Genomic DNA, 22,088 nt, shown 5'->3' with positions numbered 1-22,088 from the left:
GAGAGGGAGAGGGCAGGCAGGGGAGAGGGACGGCGAGAGGGAGAGGGCAGGCAGGGGACGGCGAGAGGGAGAGGGCATGTAGGAGAGCATGAATGAGGATGCAGAGAGCGAGAGAGCACGCAGGGAAGAGCGAAACAGTATATCGGAGAGACCGCACACAGGAGAGATTAACAGCGAGAGAGCACGCAGGGAAGAGTGAGAGCCAAAGAACAGGCAGGGAAGAGCGAGGGAGCATGTACGAGAGAGCGAGAAAGCAGGCAGGGGAGAATGAAACAGGGGAGGACAGAGGGAAAGAGTTTGATGGAATGGGAGACAGAGTTTGAGTGAGCGAGAGGTGATGTTGGTATTACCACAATGTAATCAAACATTTTCTAAAAGCTGAATTTCCAACGTACATAAAACATATTTTAGACCAATGCACATTTTATCTTTGAAATAAATACACAAAATGTTAAATATTTTTGAGCAATTCCCATTCCGTTTTCCAGCATTAATTCCTAAACTTATCCAATTCTTCATGTACAAACTTGCCTTACGAATAGTAATCCTTCCCACAAACCACATCCCTCCAGCTGCAGCACTATCACTACTAGCTGAGGGGAAACACACTGTTACAGGTTTACATAGACACTTGCCATTATAAGCATGAGCATAGGTATTTGGAATATACAAAGAACCCTGTCAAAATTGAGAATTCATTAGGTCTCTTGCATCTGATTTACCTCTCTGCTGGTTGGAGTCATACCTGGCACATAGGAAAAAGATTATGGCTGTTGAAGGTCAGTCATCTCAGCTCCAGGATATCTCTGTAGGAGTTCCTCAGGGTAGTGTTTTGTGCTTCATCAATAACCTCACCTCCATCGTAAGGTCAGAAGTGGGAATATTGACTATTGAACAATGTTCAACACCAAATTCATTACTCCTCAAATGTTGAAGAAGTCTGTGTCCGCAAAACCTGGACAATATCCAGGCTTGGGCTGATAAGTGGCAAGTAACATTCATGTAAGGCAGTGACTACTACCGCGAGAGAGAGAATCTAATCAGTGCCTTTGACTTTCAGTGACATTACCACTAACCAGAAACTGAGCTGGACCAGCCTTAGACATGCTGTGACTACAAGAAGGGATCAAAGGCTAGGAATTCTGCAGCAAGTAACTCACTTCCTGTCTCCCACTGCCTGGTCATTACCAACAAGTCAGGAGTGTAATGAAACATTCACCCATTGGCTGAGTGGATGCAGCTTTAACCAGACAACAAGCCCAACACCATCCCAGGCAAAGTAGTCCACTTGTTTAACACACCATCCACCACCTTCACTCCTGTCACCACAGTCGCCCGAACCCTTTCGCAGGTATAACATCCACACGATGCATCTGAGCGGCTTATCCAGACTCCTTTGAGTGTATCTTCCACAACCTCTATTACCTAGAAAGACAGACCAACAGATACATGGGAGCACCGCACACTGCAAGCTCCCCTCCAAGCAACACACCATCCTGACTTGGACTATAGCACTGCTCCTCAGTCAAAATCCTGGAACTCCCTTCCTATTAGTACTGTGGATGTTCCTACACCACAAGGACTGCAGCGGTTCAATAAACCCGCTCACCACCACCATATACAGGCTAATTAGGGATGGCTAATGGATGCTTGCTGAACCAACGATGCCATATTTCCTTGAATGATGGTTAAAAGGAATATCTCACCCTCTAGCCTCTATATCCATCCACCTTTCTGTGCTACCAGCGTTCGCACTTATTATCAATGTGGCCATCGAAACATTCAGGAGATGACTTCGAAATTAAATTCTTTCTAGAAAAAGAAAAACTTAAAACATGAAAAAAAAAAACCACATTTCCTCTCTTAGCTGAATTGGCAAGTCCTCTCTTAAAGTTGTGGCTGTGTTCCTGATAATTGCAACTCTAAGTGCAACAGCTGGACCTGAAACATAAGCAGCTTCTCTCTCTCCACAGATGCTGCCAGACCTGCAGAGTTTCTCCAATTCTTCTGTATCGTTTCAGCTTTAAGTTCCCATAGAAACCAATGTTAAAGTCAGAGTTAGGTTCCTGCAGACAATACCTCCTCAGCAATATACAAGGTATGGGTTGAAATACTGAAATATTGTACCATACCACTGTATTCCTAGCTGGAATAACTTTTGAAACAAAATAAGTCACGAAATATAATAGAAACAAACACTGCAGTTCGGAACTTTAGGACCTTTCTCAGCAGAAAACATGAAGCATTAAAACATAATCAAGTTGAAATGGTGCATATTCCTAAATGCCTACATTCATGAATAAAATAGCCTGTAGGAAAAAGAATTAAAAGTATAGAAGCAGTACAATATAAATTTAAGTGCAGGTACTGATACCTAACAGTTTTATTGACCAGGCTCCATCTGGTGGTAGTAGCTAGACATTGTAGGTAGAACTACCTGCACTGAGTAACATATGCCACTCGGTGGAGTCCAGGCCGCCTGTGTAGGTTCAAAGCAGTAGCCAGAACAGAAACCAGAGACTCTTAAAAACAAAGGCAGGAAATATAAGCAGTAACCACATCAGGTGCCTGGGTGATGGTGGTGGTGGCTGGGGATAGTGAAGGAGCACTGAAGGATCAGGAGAAGAACAACCAGGAGGACTGAGTATAGAAATGGGGAAAAGTCTTGAAAGCAGGCCAGCCACAGTACAGAAAATCTGATGAGCAACATGAAACAAATATATTGCCACTATTTAATTAACAATATTGAGGCGAAACATTAAGTTAACTTTAAACAGGGGCTTACTGGATTGGAGATAGGAACAGAAAATAAATGCTATAGGTGTTGAGCAATCCGGATATCATACCAGTTCGCACAATTTTTTTTATTATATAAAGCTCAATATCACAAAATAGAAGCCAAAGACAAATATTTCACCAGAACCAGACTGAATGTACAAGTACAGGCATTACAGCGCAATTAGGTAAATGTTCAGGCTTTAGATCAACACTCAGTTTACAAGAATCACATCTTGGGGCAAAACTGACAAGTCAAAGCCAAAGCTTTCAAGATAGTCAATGACCTTCCAGTGAAAACATCAACCAAGACATGAAGAGACACAGAAAACAATTCATCATGTTACTGCAAAACAGGATTACTTTTTCTGATGAAGGGTCTAGGCCCGAAACGTCAGCCTCTCTGCTCCTATGATGCTGCTTGACCTGCTGTGTTCATCCAGCCCTGCACCTTGTTGTCTCGGATTCACCAGCATCTGCAGTTCCTACTATCTCTACTTTAGGCTATAGGCAATTTGCTTAAGCCATCATTTTAGACTTTAGAAATTTCAGTTATTGAGAAAAAGTAACAGATAAAAAGGTTCAAATGAGAATCTTTGCAAAAGCATGTAAGCGCATTAATTGATTTTGGGAGGAGAGGGGAGCAAATGTGAAATAGTGTCACCTGTTGACCAGATTCTAGAATTACAGGATAAAAAGGCAACTGAAAATTTCCACGACAAATGTGTACAGGATGGGGGAAACTTCACGAGGGTTCAACATGTCTCCACTTTCAGAATTCTGAGGAAAATGGAAACAGGAAGGTCATCCATAACAACTCCCACCCACCCCCCAACCCCCTGCCTTGGGACGTGACATTGTTTCTCAGCACTTGGGATAGAGATAAGGAGACATCTCTCACCAGGTATGAATCCTTGGAATTCTCTGGCTTAGGAATCCATGAAATTCTGCAACTGGGCATCATGACTGAGCATAGTCAAGGCCTGGATCAATAAATATTTCCAATCTAAAGGATATGCGGACTCAAATGGAAAGTGAAGTTAAGGTTGGAGATCAGCTGATAGGCTAAAGCAGCTTTATAAAGTATTTTTGCTCCAATTTCTTAAATTCCTCCAACAGAGCTATTGACAGCTACAACCATGAAACTGCTGCACCAGGAAATAACTGTGGCTAAAGCATGCAACAAAAATGGCAGGAGATTTCAGGCAAGAAGAGGTAACTTTTTGTTTTGTGAATAGGAAGTTTCATTACAACTAATCCAGACCAAACAAAAAAAACATTTCAGCCAAGAAATGAATCAAATACAATTCAGATTCTAGAGTTTGCTGCTATTTAGTACAACTTCACAAACAACAGCGAGGGTGATGAATGGAACCATCACAAGTTGCCCTTCCCAAGCAGTACCTTCCTACAGTTGAAAGGAAGCAACTGTGCTCAGGTCAGTTGAAGAGAGACGTGCTCCTCACAAGCCTTGCCGCTAGATAATAGACGATGCTGGATTCTCTCACTGATGCTCATAGATACAGCTGAAGTTAACTGACTGCACTTTGTAATCGGTTCAAAGTAACGTGTGGACTATAATCCATGTCTACAATAGCCTACTCATTGGACAGTCCAAGTTTCAACTTCCTTCCTGATTTATAGTCAATTCCCTCTCCAAAGGTGGGTAAACTGAGGTAAATCAGCCATGATTTCATGGTATGGTGCTACAGGCTCAAGGGGTTGAATGGCCTACTCCTGTCGCTATGTTGGTCCCTCATCAGCCTATTGTGATATCATGTCTCCTTTCCTTCTAATGCCACAACATCTACTTTGACACGTTCCTGCTCTCACACAAAAGCCTGGGGAACACCCTGACATCCTTCAAGAGTCTTCCACAACCCATTCAGTCATCACCAAACAACGTTCCTCATTCTACAGACTGAAAATAGTTGCTGGACCGAAAGAGCAGAAAAGCAGTTATGACCAGCTGCGACCCAATTCCACCTTGACCTTTGGGTGTACTTCAACTCAGTCACTTAATATTTAAAGGAAGCTGCCAGGAGAGAATCTCAGGGATAATGTTATTAATGATGTGAGCTGAAGGGCGAGTAATGGTTTGGAAATGGCCAATATCCAAAAGAGCCATTGCAGGTCCTTCTAATGCACCTCAAACACTGCCCTCAGGTATTTTAGCTACCAAATCTCACAGACACGCTTTTGGCTCAGTTGTGGATCGGTTGGTCTCTGTCTTGTTTCTGAGTCAGAAAGTTTTGTGCCCAAGTCCCACTGGAGAGAGCTGAGCTCAGTAAGCAATGCTGAAACTCCAGCCCAGCACTGGGGAACAGCTGCACTGTCAGAGGTACTGTTTTTCTGATGCAATGTTAAACGGAGGCCTATTTGCCATATTGTGGATATAGAAGTAACCAGGTCCACGATTTATAAAGGAGTGGGGAGTTTTCTCTGCTGTTCTGGCTGATAACTGTCCTACAATAGTCTCCTGTTTCATGAGATAGTTGGATTGGGATGCCTGGATAATGTACTTGAGTATTGGGCATCAATCTTTTAGCCCTCTGCACATTAGAAATACAGACTTTAACAGTGCAGATACAGCAACTATTTCCTCTGTTTCAGTGGGATCTAGCATAATGGGTGGCACAGTGGCTCAGTAGTTAGCACTGCTGGCCCACAATACCAGGGACCAGGGTTTTTGATTCCAGCCTCAGGCAACTGTCTGCGTGAGGCTTGCACATTCTCCCCGTACTTTTGTTCCGGTTTCCTCCCACAGTCCAAAGATGTGCAGGTTAGGGTGGACTGGCCATGCTAAATTGCCCATAGTGTCCAGGCTAGATGGATTAGCCATGGGGAATGTGGGGTTTCTGGGATGCTCTTCAGTGTGGACTCGATGGGCTGAATGGCCTGCTTCCACACAGTAGGGATTCTATAATTATCACATTCTATAAAGAACAGATTAGCCAGTCATTCCCACACTAGTGACTGTGGGAGCTTGCTGAGCATAAACTGGTTGCTGCATTTCCTACATTTTATCAGTGAATACAGATTAAAAAGTACTTGGCTGTAAAGCACTTTGAACTGCCTATATTAATGCGCATATTTCTTCCTTTTATGATTTTCTCGTGGGAACATACATTCAGCCACACTGCTAACACCAATTTTTCTAACACTGATAAAATACACAGATTAATGTAAATCAGAGCACCGTGGGTAGCAATTCGATATACCTGTAGGGAACAGCAGATAGATTAAATTCTGGTTTTACTTCACCCACCCTGTACAACAGTTTAAATAGTTTTATTGAATGGAGGGTAGCTCAAATAGCAATTTAATTACCATGTGCTCTGGAGGTGATGTTCCAACGTAGCCATATAAACCTTTAATCACGGTGACAAAGTGACAGCTAATTAAAGAGAAAGTATGCCATCAACATTGTAGTTTAATTTGACCTTTAAGCTCTCAAACTAAAAATATTTTTACCCAATGGCTAAGCCTCCTGTCACCTGACAGCTAACTCAATGTCCTTGACAGAAGATTAAAAAGCCACTTCATTCTTGTTAGTTTGCAATTTTCCCTAATATCAAGTGATCGATGGCACTTGATGAGTTTTTATTGCCTTTTCCCTTTAAATGTTATAAATTGTACCCGTTCAAAGGGTGAAAAAAAGAGACACAGAGAGTAATTAAATCTCCCACCAAAGACAGCAAGCAAAATGAATCACAAAGGTTAAAATAAAATACATTTGGTTTCCAGTGAATACACATTAGAAGCCTTAATGAGGATTTGGTCCTAACTTATAGAGTTATGTCAATGACCCCGTCTTTAGAGAAACAACTGACTCCACACATTGTAGATGGACTGCCTTCGGATCTCAAGTAAAACAAAGAGCTGTTGATGCCGGAAGTCTGCAATTGCAGGAGAAACTCAGCAGGTCTGGCAGCCTCAGTGGAGAGAAAGCACTGTCAACGTTTCGATTTCGGTCCTGGAGAAGAAGCGTCACCAGACTCAAAAGTTGAACCCTGCTTTCTCTCTCTCCCCACAGATGCGGCCAGACCTGCTGAGTTTCTCCAGTAATTTCTGTTTCACGTTCACACTTTCAGACCTAGTTGTTTAAATGGAGTGGTTATTCCAAACACCACAATGGCCGGTGGTGGACAGGCAGATAGGCGAATGGGCATCAGCTGTCTGTAACAGGTTTCATCTGTACCTGTATTAATGACCATCACCACGATCCATATGCACGGACACCCGTGCTACCCCATCTTCATTCCATTGGTTGTTACTTTCTATGAAGGAGAGTCAGGAAATGATCAAATCAATCCAGCTAGTTCAGATCCACTTTATTTCTCTAACAGAACGCGCACTACCACATCACTGCTAAATAAAATACACACCCAATTTGCAACGGAGGAGGCTTCTGACAAGGTGGACACGTCACCAACCCAGCCCAGGGTCTCCCGTCGGGCCAAGGGCAGGTCCTGGGCTGACTTCCCCACCCCCGGGCCCGGACTCGCAGGCTGGGCCGAGGCTCCAGGTCCACAGCTAGGCCCAGGCACCTGAAGGAGCAGAGGCGGAAAGGACAGATGGCTGATCAGTGGCAGCATCTGGAGGAGTGAGTGTCAGATGGGGAACAACGACGGGGTGGCTTGGCAGACAGCCTTGGCCTGGCATGCCGCTTTTCTTTGGCAGAGGCTTCCGGCCTAGTATTCCAGCAGCCCGGTATGGCAGTCCCGGCTGCATCTTCAGAATATTCCATCGTTTCTTAAATCAGCTTTTCCCCGAGCCCAGGAGCCGTTAACCGAACTGTGATGAATTCTGCCTCAATTTTACTTTTTATTATTGTTATGTATGACTTCTGTCATTAATATAGGCACCCTGGTGGGGTGACTTATAAAACCTTTCACTGCACTTCTCACGTAAAAGCACACATGGCAATAACTTTCTATTCTATTGCAAAATTACACACTCATGTTTGACAGACAAACCCAAACATAATCAACAGCATGTCGCTCGGTCATCAGGCAGTGACATTGCCCTGTAATGCTGTATTCCTGTCAGCATGCCCTTTACGCTACATGGTGGCAGCATTCACAATTAGCAGAGGCTTGTTCATTATGCACTACAGAAGCTCAGGCAGGACCTAGAAATAAGACTGACAGTTTCCTGATTCTGTTGGCTCTGAGAAGCTCAAAGGCCCAAAACGTCGAAGCATTTTTGTCTTGGTTTTAATATTGGGTAACAAAAACAGAGGCTACAGATGCAAGAGTTTAATTTGCTACAACTTCTGACAGGTCTCTTGGAGGCTTTGTATGGTCCAGTCCATTAGCACCTTCCCAAATAGTGGCCTCATCCACTTAGAAGAATCAGGGTGGCAGATGCATGGGAACACCATTGCCTGCAAGTCCCCCTCCAAGGTACACATCATCCTAACTTGGAACGATATCACCATTCCTTCGCTGTCCCAAGTCAAAACCCTGGAACTCCCTCCCTGGCAGCACTCTAGGTCGGCCTATCCATAAGAACTAAAGCAGTTCAAGAGGCAGCTCACCAACACCTTCTCAGGGTGATTAGTGAAGGCCCTAGCCAGTGACGACCAGATCCCATGACTGAATTCATAAAAAAGCCCATTAAAGAAAAAACTCGCAAGTTCAAATCATCACATTTCAAGCTTCTTTGATCATGGGTTGAATCGAACAACAGTAAATGCATTTCTTTGCCACTTCCATAATCAGAACATCTCAACTTATTCCTCATATTTTCTCAGAGCAACCATTCAAAGTTTATATGTTCATGTGATGTTTCCTTTACTTCTAAAAGTTATAAACCAATGTGGGAAGGAAAAAAAAAACAAGGTTCTCAAACCAATTGAGAATTGCAAAGGTAGGAATAATGGATGTTGTCTTTTAACACGTGGTTTGATGCCACATCATGAGTTTGGGTTTGAGACAGATTGATGAAGGGAGAAGGCAAAGTCTAAAACTGCCTGCAGACTTAGACTTCAGAGTAACATTAACTTTTACACATTAATATTAAATATTGTAACTCCTGATAATCGTAGATATTCTAAAGCGAACTATGGTTACATTAAGTAAAGATCAATCTATCTTTTTGTGTTCATGTCCACAAGTCTTCCAGGTTAGAGCAGTAGAGCTGGTGTGTGTGGTGTATTCCTTCAGAGTGTTCTAACTCCAACCACACTATGATATTTATACTCAATGATCTGCAGCTCCAATGACATTATCGCAAAGTTGCTCCAATGTCCTGAAGCCCTTACACTACACAAGGAAATGCAGCAAGGATTTACTAAAACATTGTTGGATTCCTTAGGGTTAAATTAAGAAGATTGATTATGAACTTGTGTGTTGTACTCCCTTGGATTTAGAAGAAAGGGAGACCAAAGTTTTCAAGATATGAAAGGGGAACTGACAGGCTGGATAGAACGAAACTAATTCCCACTGGTTGGGAAGGCAAAGGCTCGAGATTATAGTCTGAAATTCCAAGGTAGAACTTTCAGGACTGTAAGTAGGAAACACCTCTACCCACAGAGGGAGGTAGAAGTTTGGAATTCTCTTCTGCAAATGATACTTAGCTGATACTAAGTCATTTGTTAATTGTTAGCTTCCTGGTACCCAAAAGATAATAAAGTCTGTCATGTAAACGTAAATGGAGTTGGGTCACCAATCAGCCATGATCCCTGAGTGGAGGGGTGGACTTGTGAAGAAAATGTCTTACTGCTAAAGATTTTGGGAGCCAAAAATGGAGGAGATCATCAAGAAAGCAAGAGATCCTCCCTACTGCAGACTTTCCAAATGTAGCTCTGTAAACAGGCCTGAATCATAACACCATGCCACACACCCTTTGGTGCTCCCCATATCAGCCAAGCCATTTCTCCAGAAAAGGAAAAAAATCTCAACTTTTTTTCATATAAGGAAGGGAAGATCTTCCACTCTCCACTTGATGTGGTGAAGATCAGTCACATAAATAGATTATTTTGAAAGGTGGGCAGTTACAAATAAAAAGCAGCATAATGAAGATGTCATGTTGGAGCCCATCACAGTGAGGTAAGATGTGGGTTTACTGTTTCCTACTGTTACAATTGTAAAACATACAAGGGAATCGCCATTCCTGCAGTCCTGATTTCTCTCACTCCAACCCTTGTGGCTACCTAGGCCCTAAGTTTTGAAATTTCCTCCTTAAACCTCTCTCTCCTATAAAGATGCTCCTTAAAACCTACTTCTTTAACTAAGATTCGGTCAGCTGTCCCAACAACTCTTTACGTGGATTTCTAGTCATTGTTTGTCTGTGCTTTTGTTATGTTCTGTGACATTAAAAAGAGTACTATCTAAATAGCCCAAGGTTGCAGTTATTTCTGCAGGTGGGATTTGGCCAAATAGACAATGTGGTTTTCCTCGATCCTGGACTTTCGTAATTTTTGTAGCTGTGGCTGCCAAAACATGATCTCTCGATTCCGACTGTGTGACCATTCAAAGCATCTGCTTTTCCAGAGAAGGCAAAATGGGATCTACCATGATGTTGATGTTCAGCTCAACAGGGTAGAGAAACTTGTGCTTAGCCCTTACATGCAAATCAAGTTTCTTTACAGGAAGCCTTCAATAGAGGATCAAAGATTCAAATCTTAAGCTTCTGCCAAATGGATTTCATGGGTTACTTTGGATTCAGCACACGAGCCTTGGAATAATCTTCACAAATCTCTACAGGCAATGAGACTTGCAAAGAACATCAAAGGTAATGATGCATGGATGTACTGAGCGGAAGCTATCTAAACTAATTAAAAAGGGCAGGTTGCAGGAAAGCTGTCATTTGTCTTCTTCTTTGTATCTAATGACCAGAGGAACTGACAGGAACAATGAGTCAGAGATAGTAGGAACTGCAGATGCTGGAGGTGCTTGACATCCCAATTTAAAAGAAGACCAGCTATGAACTTTGAAAGCAATGCTGGTTTACCTGTAAACCAATACTCAGCAAAGCTCAGTCCACCTTTCCTTGTGAACAGGGTGAGACCAATCTTCAACTGCAACAAAAACACAGTCCTGCAAAAATTTGTCTGAAACTGCCTGCCATAAAATTGCCTCAATTTTTCTGTCGTGCAGCTTGGGGAGTTAAGCAGTGCCACTGATCTAATAGTTACTCCCAGCAGACTCAGTTCTGAGAACAAGGGCTGAAGGTGGATTTAATGTTTGACAGGTTCACTGCAATAGAGTTCAGAGAAATATCTTTACCCAGAGTGGCTGGGTCGACCAGTATATATGCAACGAAGAGGAAGGTAGAGATGAGCAAGAAGGGAATAGAGGAGCAAGCTGGTCATATGGAGGAGGTCCAAGCTGGAGCACAGCATAAACACTAGCATGAATGAGTTGGACCAAAGGACTGCTTTCTGAGCTGTATGTTCTGTGTAACAGCGCATAACGTTACAAATGAAGCGTTTGTAAGACAGTTATGCTTTAAACCATCTCTTGAAGGTAAAATGGAATAAATAAAAAGCGTGTTATCTGCTACAAGTTCTGTCTGAGAGTAAACCTCTTTGGTTTGACTACCACGGGACAATATTGAGTGCTGTTAAAAAACACACGTCAGGTTTAATAGCTGGAAACAAAGGCAGCTGCAAATGTTCTTACCAATGTGGCAGAAATAGACAGCAGCAGCTGTAAACATCAGGAAGAAGAATGTTCTCTGTTAACTACCAGGCAGAATACTGATGGCAGCTGGTCCTACAACAGGGAATCCAGCAGGAATTTAAGAATTGTGAAATATAGTCGGGAGACGGAATCACTGAGGTGAACTCTGTTACTCGAAGCTGGTTTAGGATCTCTCAGATGATTGAGCGTAAAGGTTGCCAACAGTTAAATTGTAACAACTCGACAGAACGGGAAGAAGCAAGCCCACTAGAAACTAGGTGTAACTTTATACTGGGACCCGCAAAGACAGGAATCCTGTGGAGAGTGTAATGTCCAAATGTGGCATTAGTTAAGAAACGAATAAGTGATAACTTTTCACTGGCTTAGCAAATTACTTGTCTGCTAAGTAATATTTAGTCAATGTTGCTTTTAGTTTGGTTTGTTGGTTATAATGTCTTAAAACTTGAAATCTTGCCATGAAGTTCCTTTAAGTTGGTTATTCAGAATGCAAATCCTTCTAAAAGTTATTGGTCTCCACAGGGATTAGATTGACAACTAAAACAAACACTAGTCTTGGATGAATTTGCAAAGAAACCTTCCAGTGCTTTTGTGCATTGTACACAGCGATAGGGTTCCACTCCAGCCTAGTGCGAAGGGTATCCTTGAAGCTAGCTGCACAATATGAGGCATATAGCATTAGGAGTGGTGATAAATGGTGAATTTATCGCAGCAGCAGAGGGATATAGAGCTATAAAGGGGTTATGATGATGATATGCTTTGTGGAACCATCTGCTAGGAGTGGTCAAGATTTTTACTACCATCATGATAATGGACCAAACCTGGAGGTAAATAGTCACAATCGACGAGTGTGCTAGCTTCCCACACATCAATAGTAAGAGAATATATGCTAGGATGGGACTGTGCAGTCACAGTAACATCTTTTGGAATTTCTGTCGTGCAGTCTAAACTACCAGTATCAAAATGTCCTTCAATAGTCGCAATGACATGACAGGATTTCATTTCAACATGTAAGCTAGTAGGCACGAGTTTCAGAAAACGACAGCCAATAATCAGGGATTGTAGGAATCAGGCATCAGTTAACAGTTTTTTTTTCCCCACAGAAACCATAGTCATCCTTGGTATCATGCTGACCAACTATCCTGACTCATCAGTCACAAAGTGGCATTGGATTGGAGCATCTCCATTACACCACCCCATCTCAATGAAGTATGTATGGCACCATCTTTATAGAGGGTAGCATGCAGCAGGGATGCTTGGTCACCATCTTTATTGGGGGCAACTCATGGCAAGGACAATGCTTGGCCACCATCTTTATAGGGGGCAAAAATGCAGCAGGGACACGCGCATGCATCTTAGGCCAGGACATCGGATGCAAGGGGCCTCGCTGAACCTCTAGTTAATGGGGAATCTGAACAACTTGACTGAAATCAAGTCAAGAAAATAATGAATTTTACAGACAAATCATCATAATGTGAGGTGCATTAAAAGCTTATATTGGAACATTGTGAGAGAGGCAATGCTGTGTGTAATTATCTCCAGGCACAACACACATACCATCACCAGCAACCCACACCCATCTCACAGTCACTAACACACGCCCCACCCCTTTCAAAGTGTTCCTTATTTTATTTAATAAGATCAAGCTGGCTTGTGTGGCGAAAGAACACGCCACATTCAATAATGGGGACGAGACAAAATGGAGGGGAAAGGCCTCGAGAGCAGAAGTTGCAAATATCTGTGCCGCACTCAATACAGTAAGAGTGGAGTAAGATTTTGATTGCTCAGCAACTGGTATTACTCACCTTGTTAAGCACAGAGTTTCACAAGATGTATATTGTTCCTGTGCTTAGCTCTCGTTGCCATATTGAAACTCAAAGCTGCCAAGTATTCATTGGGCCTGGGGCATTATGCTGTTTCCAGCATCTCTGTCATAGCAAACAAAAAGTTAATAGTTACCAGAATCCCCAGATCAAATTTTGAAATTTAATGGACTTTTTACACTTAATTGAATTTGGGATAACAATGAGAGTCATATGTGGATGATCCTCAAAGCTCCTGGGTGCAGAAGTATTCAAGAGCTGTCAACCCTAGTTTGCTTGCACATTCTCTCCATTTTCTGCCTTTGATGCTAAGTTCAACTTGACTAATTTCAGCAGCTTTACTAGCAGTTCCATAATCAAGATATTCTACTCCTTTGTCTCACATGGATTGGTTATTTACAACAGACATGTTTATTCAGAGCCTTCATGTTTTTATAGTCCCAGACTAGCTGTAACATCCTCAAATAAAGAAATACAGGCATCGTGTCCCGGAATGTGCAATCATCTCAGAATTCTGCAGATTCAGCTCCCTTACTGACCAATTATTCACCTTGTTCATTTTTACCTGACATGTCCACTAGTTCCTTTACTATGTCACATGTCTAGTACTGGGTTAGAGAACTTCTTCCCCTTCACAATCTTACTTGAACCTTATTCATTTTGAATCTGTCTCTTGTTCTTCTCTCGCAATCCATTAGGTTAAATAACATGATAAATATCTTCACAATCTGCAAGAACGGCTCCTTTGCCATGCTCTTTCGTCCTGCAGCAGCAGACTGTAGAGTTATAATGATGATGATATGCAATGTGGAACAACCTGCTAGGAATGGTCAAGGCTTTTACCCCCATCGTGATAATGGACCAAACCTGGAGGTAAATAGTCATGATCAATGAGTGTGCCAGGTTCCCACACATCAATAGTAAGCAAATATGTGCTAGGATGGGACTGTGCAGTCATAGTAACTTCTTTTGGAATTTCTGTTGTGCAGTCTAAACTACCAGTATCAAAATGTCCTTCAATTGTCGCAACAACATCAGATGATTTCATTTCAACTATTAAGCTAATAGGCACGCTTTTCAGGAAACGACAGCCAATAATCAGGCATCAGTTGTATCAGGCTGATACGTCAATACACCCTCGTGTGGGATAAATATCCCAAGGCACAAACACAGGAACATTAGAAAACAAAATTTGACATAGCCGTGTAAGTCACATTAGGAGAGACAAAAGAAGGTATTAAGGAATATCTTAGAGGAAGACTTGAGCAGTGAAGAAGCTTAGAAAGAGTCGAAAAGTGAAGCAGTTACAGACAGGGATGTCAGTGAGGTTGCTCTCAAAGTTGTGAGTATGGAAGAGTTTTTAGAGATAGGAAAGAATTTGAAGACGTTGTGTTTTAAGTTGAGACAGTAAGCACAAGGATAACGAGTGTACACAACTTAAAGCAAATTAGGATACAGGCAGCAGAGTTTTGGATAAGATCGTCTTTTTTGAGGACGCAAACTGGGGAGTTGATCAGGACAAACCCTCATCAGCTCAAAAACAATACTGCAAGTCATGAATGAGTACTGAGTGACAGGAATGGGCTGGAAGGATTTGCTTGGCCAGTTTATATTCCCGAAATAAGGAGCAGGCAGGAAAAGTGATGATGGAAAAGAAAATGCCTCAATAAATGGACGGGTACAATTAATAGAAGTTTCATCAATATGTTACAGACAGACCAAAGAATACTGTAGGAGATCGCACTGACAAATCCCCATCCAAGTAGTTGTCAGATGTATACACAAGCATAACAACTAAAATCACAGGTACTAGCAATATCACTACCTCAGTAAAAACAAGGTCAGAACTCACACGACACCAGATTATAAACCAACAGGTTTACTTGAAATCGCAAGTTTACAAAGCACTGCTCCTTCATCAGATGAACCTGATGAAGGAACAGTGCTCTGAAGGCTTGCGATTTCAAATAAACTTGTTGGGCTACAACCTGGTGTTGTGTGGCGTCTGACCTTGTGCACCCCAGTCCAACACTGGCACCTCCACATCATCAGTAAAAACATAAAGAGGAATTTTAAACAAAAATCATGAAGTGGGGGCTTCTGAGCTACACTGAGTGTCCCTACCTCTGAGCCAGGAGGCCTGGGTTCAAGTCCAAATTTTCCAGAGGTGTGTCATAACATCTCCGAACAGGTTGATTAGAAAACGATTTAAAAAGCAGAGAGAGAACACCAGTATTATCACAGATTCTCAGTCATTTCAGTGTAAGATTCTGTCCATTTGAACCAAGCAATGTTATCAGTTCTGTATCTTGTACCTTCAGCAGGTCTTTTGGAAAGTCCTTCCCTCCATTTAAACCATCCAGATTGTTAATGAAGTCTTGACAGGTCATCTTCTTTCCAATATTCTGCAATGCAGACAGAATTTTAATCAGATGTTAATGTGCATGGTACCTACATTAAAGATCTGACAAGAAGGTACTAATTGCACAATTAAAGACAGCAAAGAAGATGACTCAAACTAATCTGAAGGGTTACATTAGTGGATTGCTTTCTGGTGAAGTAAATGAATGATAACTTGGGGCTCATTCAGATCCTGTGTAAATCACCTTGATCACAGAATCGTTGTCACATCTTGTCACAAAATCAATATTCTCCAATTTATGAAAAGCAGCAAATTGTCGTTATATTATTATGATGCCAAATGCATTGCAGTCAAACAAAAATTATGCACAGGTACCATGAAGACTGTCTGAGAGTTCTAGAACAAACAATAAGTGTGGGGTGTAACAGCAGATATCTGTCAACAGACGGCCACAGTTTTGAAACAAAATGGAAATATCCTTTTGCTTCCGGTTATCTACAAAAGAAGTTCAATTTTAATACCTGTGCATGTGAAAACTGACCAAGTGCAGGCTCTCTTCAAAATGAAAGGTGATTCCGCAATTCAAGTCAGAGAAATGGATGTTTAATATTATTAACAATTGGGCATTGAAGATCTTAATAAATAACCTACAGTCTTGAGATTCAAGGCATTATGCTGGGTAATAGTGACCTGATATTAAAATAAAAACAAAGTACTGAGATGCAGTACTAGTTCTCCCCCCACAGACATGCTGAGTTCTCCAGTACTTGCTGTTTTTATTAGCATAGTTGTGATCTTAAATTTGCTTTCATTGATTCCATAGCATTTACATTGATCAAAAATGTAAGGGGTGAACGTTCCTTTGAACTGATTAAATAGATGCTGCTACACTAAAGATAACACTTGTTAAAAGAGCACAATGATTCAAGTACTAGACGGCCGCATTGGTGCTGCCAGGATTTCAGAGAACCCAAAACTATGCAAACATTTGCTCCGGTTTGGAAAATTTAGGAAAACTTCAAATGGCATCAACCTCCCTTGGCAACTCAGAGGCACAGGGCACATGCTCTCCGTGTTGACTTGCCATATTATTTCATACTTACAGCAAGAGAAGGACTTGTTTTTGAATGGGTGCATTCAGTCAATTCAAAAGGTAGCTACTGCATGCTATCATCAGAGGGGGAATGATCTCTTCGACTAGTTTCTATTGCCAAATTGATTAATTTGGAATTGTTCCTTTCCCAGGAGATCACGTGGCACAAAGCATCATCAGTGTGCAGGACCCAACAATGGACCACAGAGTCTCTTCCAATCACTCCTTGATCTCACCCAAGTCAAATGCAATATAAATCTTGGCCATGCCACAACTTATTGTGAATCTGGTCAACGACAGCTTAAGCTTAACTCCAGATTCAGGTGCCGAAGTCGCAACTGAACTGCAATATTAAATATAATTTCCAGCCTGGTTTCTCATTGTTATAGTACCACCAGCTTCTGACAGGTTTCCTGCAGCGGGCTCAAATAACAAACCAAACTTGCTCCATGTGTTACTTTGGTGAGTGAACAGGCCTAGTTAGGGGGAAAAGGGGTCTTTTTATCTCTCTCCCCACCGAATCAGCTCATTTCTCTTTCAGTGTCGTCACGAAATCTGGCAAGTTCCTTTTGGTGTCGCTACAGGTTGAATGAGACAAGTGTCGGGAGCTGGAAATACTGACACAATGCTCACTTCATTACAAACACAGCCGTAGCGAGGCAGAAGAGCAGTGGATATTTCAATTAACTTCTGATAAAAAGCAAAACTTACCACCTAGCAAGCCAGGCAAACAAGCACACAGGCAGGAGTTCCAGGGAGAGGGGTGGGGGGTGTGAGAAGGGAGAGGAAAACAGGTACAAAATTTTGTTAGTATTTCATGCAATTATTTTGCTTCATTCTGACAGGCAACTGGCTACATGCAACAGAAGGTGTGAGCAGAATTCTCTTATTAATAAGCCATGCATTTGTGTAAAAGCATAAGTCATTTGCATCTGCAGCAGTCAACTGATTGCAAGCAGAAGTTAAATGAGCAATCTGTTACTGTCTATCCAGTAAAGTGTTGTAAGCAATACAACAGGATAAGAGATTTTCTCATATCAGGAGGATTACAAGAACAATGCACGCAAGAATGACGACAGTAATTTCACCCCTCAGAATGGAACAGTTAACAATGGCAGGGCCAGCAATTTAAGATGACTTAATGAATCCGTTTTTGCTTACAACTGGGCTGTTTAATTAGTGTTTTAGAGTTAGCATTCTGCACAGCTGTCCACCTCTCCACGTAAACAGTTAGGTAATGTCTCTGTGAGCATTGGTGTTATTGTTTAGTAATCACCAAATCTGTCCAATTTCACATTCCTCACAGTGAGCAGTGGATCATGTAATCAGTGCATCGTCTCTGCAAGTTTATTGCTATTACTGCCTTTCAAACTGCAGTTTCGTTTTAAACAGGTAATCGAGTTGAGGTTTTTTTAAAATGATTGAAGGATTTGATGGGGGTAGCCTTAAAATGAGAAGAAATATTAAGAATTGTTTCTTCATACAAAGGGTTGTAAGAAATCTGGAACTTGGTCCCAAACCAAGGTTAAGCCAGGTGAAACTTTCAGAACTGTGGTTGTGTGGGGCTTTTGCCTGTACAAGATTTTAAGGTTGTAGATGGAGTTAAGATACTGATCAGCCATTATTGAATTGAGTAGCAGAAGTAGTTCGAGGGACAGACTGGCCATCCGCCATCTCATTCTAGACCCAAGGAATCTATAGAAAATACGAAAAAGATGCAAACAACTGAGTGGCCAACAACTAGTATAAAAGATTAAACCCTTAAATGAGAGCCACAGGGAGTTCACTGGGCAAGTTTCCTATTTTCAAATAACAACAAAAGTACCCTTTGAAGGCTTCTCCAACAGAATTCCTTCACATTTTGCTGGGACCAAGTGCATAAAGATTTTATACAATTTATTGCCTTGTATTAAAAACGCCCATCAGCAACCTGGGTATTATCCTTGAAAAAGTGGTGCGGAACTGCCTTCTTGAGCCGCAGCAGTTCGTGTGGTTTAGGAACATTCACAATGCTGTTAGGGAATGAGGAAGTTCCAGGAATTTGACCCAGCAGAATATGTCCCAGTCAGGACGGCAAGTGGCTTGGTACTCGTTACCTCGGTCTTTAATAACGGCAATGCTCATGGGTATGGAAAATACTGTCTAAGGATCTTGCTGCAGTCTACTTCTATATGGCTGGTTCAGTTCAAGATGATGATAGTGCGGGATTCAGTATGGTAATGGTGACCATGACAACTATCATTGACTGTTGTCAAAACCACTAACGTCCTTTAGAAATCTGCAATCCTTATCTGGTCTAGCCTACATGTGACTCCAGAACCACATCGTAATGTGGTTGACTCTTAATTGCACTCTGAAATCATAGAAACCCTACAATGTGGAACAGGCCATTCAGCCCATGGAGTACATACTGACCCTCAGAAGAGCATCCCACACAGACCTACCCCCTCCTACCCTATAACCCTGCATTTCTCATGACTAATCCGCCCTAGCCTGTACATCCCTGGACACTATGGGCAATTTAGTATGGCCAATCCATCTAACCTGCACAGCTTTGGACTGTGGGAGATAACCATAGCACCCAGAGGAAACCCACGCAGACACGGGGAGAATATGCAATCGCCTGAGGGTGGAATCGAACCCAGGTCCCTGGCGCTGAGGCAGCAGGGCTAACCACTGAGCGACCATGCTGCCATAGTCTGGGGCGTTCAAGGTTATTTAGGGATGAGCAACAAACGCTGGCTTCGTCAGCAAGAGCCACATCCCACGAATAAAATGAACAAAAGGCTTGTTGTAAGAAACCATTATGTGCGTGTATCTATTAAGTTATTTGCAAGACATAAACCACTATGCATAGGTGGGCCTACACAGCTATAGGCGGATAGAATGATCAGCTCATTTACATATGTCCATGTATTGCAGTTTCTTAAAGAACAGTCATACTACAACTTTTATAAAAGCAGCAATTTCTCTGACCTATTCCTATGGTGGAGGTTTTATCACTAGCTTATCTCATTTGGAAAATGCTTACAGTTAAAAAAGGTTGGAAAAATTGCAAAAAACAAAGAATCTGACAAAAGCTAACCTGGGACAACTTTAATTACAGGCTTAGTGTTTGGATGGAAAGGACATTTGGAAACGTGAAGCCATCATATATTGTATCATTTGTTTTGAGGTCCATGCCAATAAGAGATGGAGTCAAAATGTTGAAATGAATGGGGCATGCTTCCATAGATGGACAGTGATATGTGCAGCACATCAGCTTTGTGGCTCCAGGCTTTCACTGTTAAGGGCAAAAAATGTGAACCCTATACCTGCTTTGTAATTCCTGAAGGGTGATAATCCAGATCCTGGACCAATTAACTTCAGGCATGAGTTCAATTTCCACCAGGACAGCTGGGAAATTTAAAAGTTAATGAATTGAACGAACCAGAAAAATAAAGCTAATATCAGTAATAGTGACCATGAAATTATTAGAATGTTGTAAAAACGCATTTTATTTGTTAATTTCTTTGAGGGAATGAAATCCTAACTAGGTGTGTCCTATCTGGTGAGCGCCCACCCCCTCCTCACCCCCAGGTGTATCCTATTTAGTGACCAACACCACCCCTACCTGTTCAGTGCCATTTGAACTTAACTACCTTCTGAAACAGCCTAACTAGCCATTGAGTTGTGCAACAATGAGCAATAAATGTTGGCCTCAACAGCAAAACTCAGATCTTGTAAACAAATAAACTAAACATCTTGAGCAGTAGAACATGGGCTTCAAGGTCAGGGAACATTGTTGTCACCTTATCTATGATACCCCAGCTCTGTCTAGTCACACGTGTGGAAAAATGAACGTTGTCAAAATTTCTTTGGTAGCATCTCCCAAACCCATCACCTCTACTGCCCAAAAAGACAAGGTAAGTGTGGGTACACTACACACTGTCCTCACCAGGGTGCATATTGCTCCACCTCTGTTGCTAGTGAGTGAAAATCCTGGAACTCCTGACCTAACGGCACAGCCGGAGCACCATTAAAGCGCACAGATTGTAAAGGCAAAGGCTTACCAAGAGCAATCAGAAGTGGGCAATGAATGTCAAACTTTCCAGCAACTCCCAGATCCCAAAAGGATTATCAATATTAAAAAGGCCAAACTTCCACAAAGATTTTCCTAAGCCCAATTTTACACTAGCTGCCAGGAAAGACACATGTGAGCCAACGTCCTCACACCCATGCAAAACACTCCATGATACCTCTGAATACAGGAGAAATACAAAGGAATAAATATGCTGTGCCATTAGTTCCATCTTCCACCTTGTGTACAATTAGACTCAACAAGCAGCTTTTGGAACATCCAGATTTATAAACCCATTTCTAAATGACTGAAAAAAGTGGAGTTGTGTGCTGTCTCCTGGTACCACTGTGATTAACTATACTTTGTAGGTGCTCATTTAATCAGCTAATTAAAACAAAACTGCCTTATCTTTGAAGAAATGAAGTGGACAGGGGCAGAAATCAATCGGTCACTGATCAAGTGTCTTGTTCCAATGAAATTGCACTAATGGCAAGTGAAGCCTCAGGAGAATGATGATCGCAATGGACTAGTTTTAACTTCAACCATGCTCAAGTTCTTAAACAATTTGCTTGTTCAGCCCTACACAGAAAATAGGAACAGAAGTAAGCCATTCAGCCCTTCAAGTCTATTTTGTCATTCAATATGATCGTGGCTGATCATTCAACTCAGTACCCTGTTCCCACTTTCTCCCCATACCCTTCAATCCCTCTAGCTGTAAGAACTATATCTAAAACAGGAAAACAGGACTGTGAGTTGTAGTCAAGAATGTTTTGATTTGATCTATTATTGTTATGTGTACCTAAGTACAGTGAAAAGTTTTGTTCTGCGTGCAGTACAGGCAGATCATAACATACAAGGACATACAGATCATAAGGTGATTGAACAGAACAAGGCATACAAGGTTACAGCTGCACAGGAGGTGTACGAAAGCAAGATCAACAGATGGAAATCTGCAAACTGAGCAATTCCTTTACAAAGAGACACTGTCTACATGTAAGAAAAAGGTACTTGCAATTTGTTTCTTGAGCAAATGAAAAATTTAGTTAGGTATCTCATGTTTCATCACTGCGGCCATCTCATCTCCCTATACAAACATACAATTTTCTACACATGGGGACAATCAAGCAGTAAACTCATTTCAATAAATTTAGTCTTTGCGTGAGGATTGGGGAGTTCAGTTGATGGACAGCTGGTTTACAGTGAATATAACAAGGTGTGGAGCTGGATGAACACAGCAGGCCAGGCAGCATCAGAGGAGCCGGAAAGCTGACGTTTCAGGTCTGTACCCTTCTTCAGAAAATCTTCAGAAATTTTTTCTGAAGAAGGG

General features: G+C 41.9%; 1 protein-coding gene across 1 annotated transcript in view; it reads right to left on the bottom strand.

The window, feature by feature from the left end:
- Window positions 1-22,088, bottom strand: part of LOC109923726 (PH and SEC7 domain-containing protein 3-like) — a 595,836-nt gene that overhangs the window by 87,353 nt on the left and 486,395 nt on the right. The window contains exon 10 of the mRNA XM_048610871.1: window positions 15,562-15,651. Coding sequence (XP_048466828.1) covers window positions 15,562-15,651 — 90 coding nt within the window. The remainder of the gene's footprint in view (window positions 1-15,561; window positions 15,652-22,088) is intronic.

The sequence above is a fragment of the Rhincodon typus genome, chromosome 1, assembly GCF_021869965.1.
Source record: "Rhincodon typus isolate 14 chromosome 1, sRhiTyp1.1, whole genome shotgun sequence".
In the NCBI taxonomy this organism is placed as follows: domain Eukaryota; kingdom Metazoa; phylum Chordata; class Chondrichthyes; order Orectolobiformes; family Rhincodontidae; genus Rhincodon; species Rhincodon typus.
This window is presented reverse-complemented; position numbering and strand designations above follow the sequence as displayed.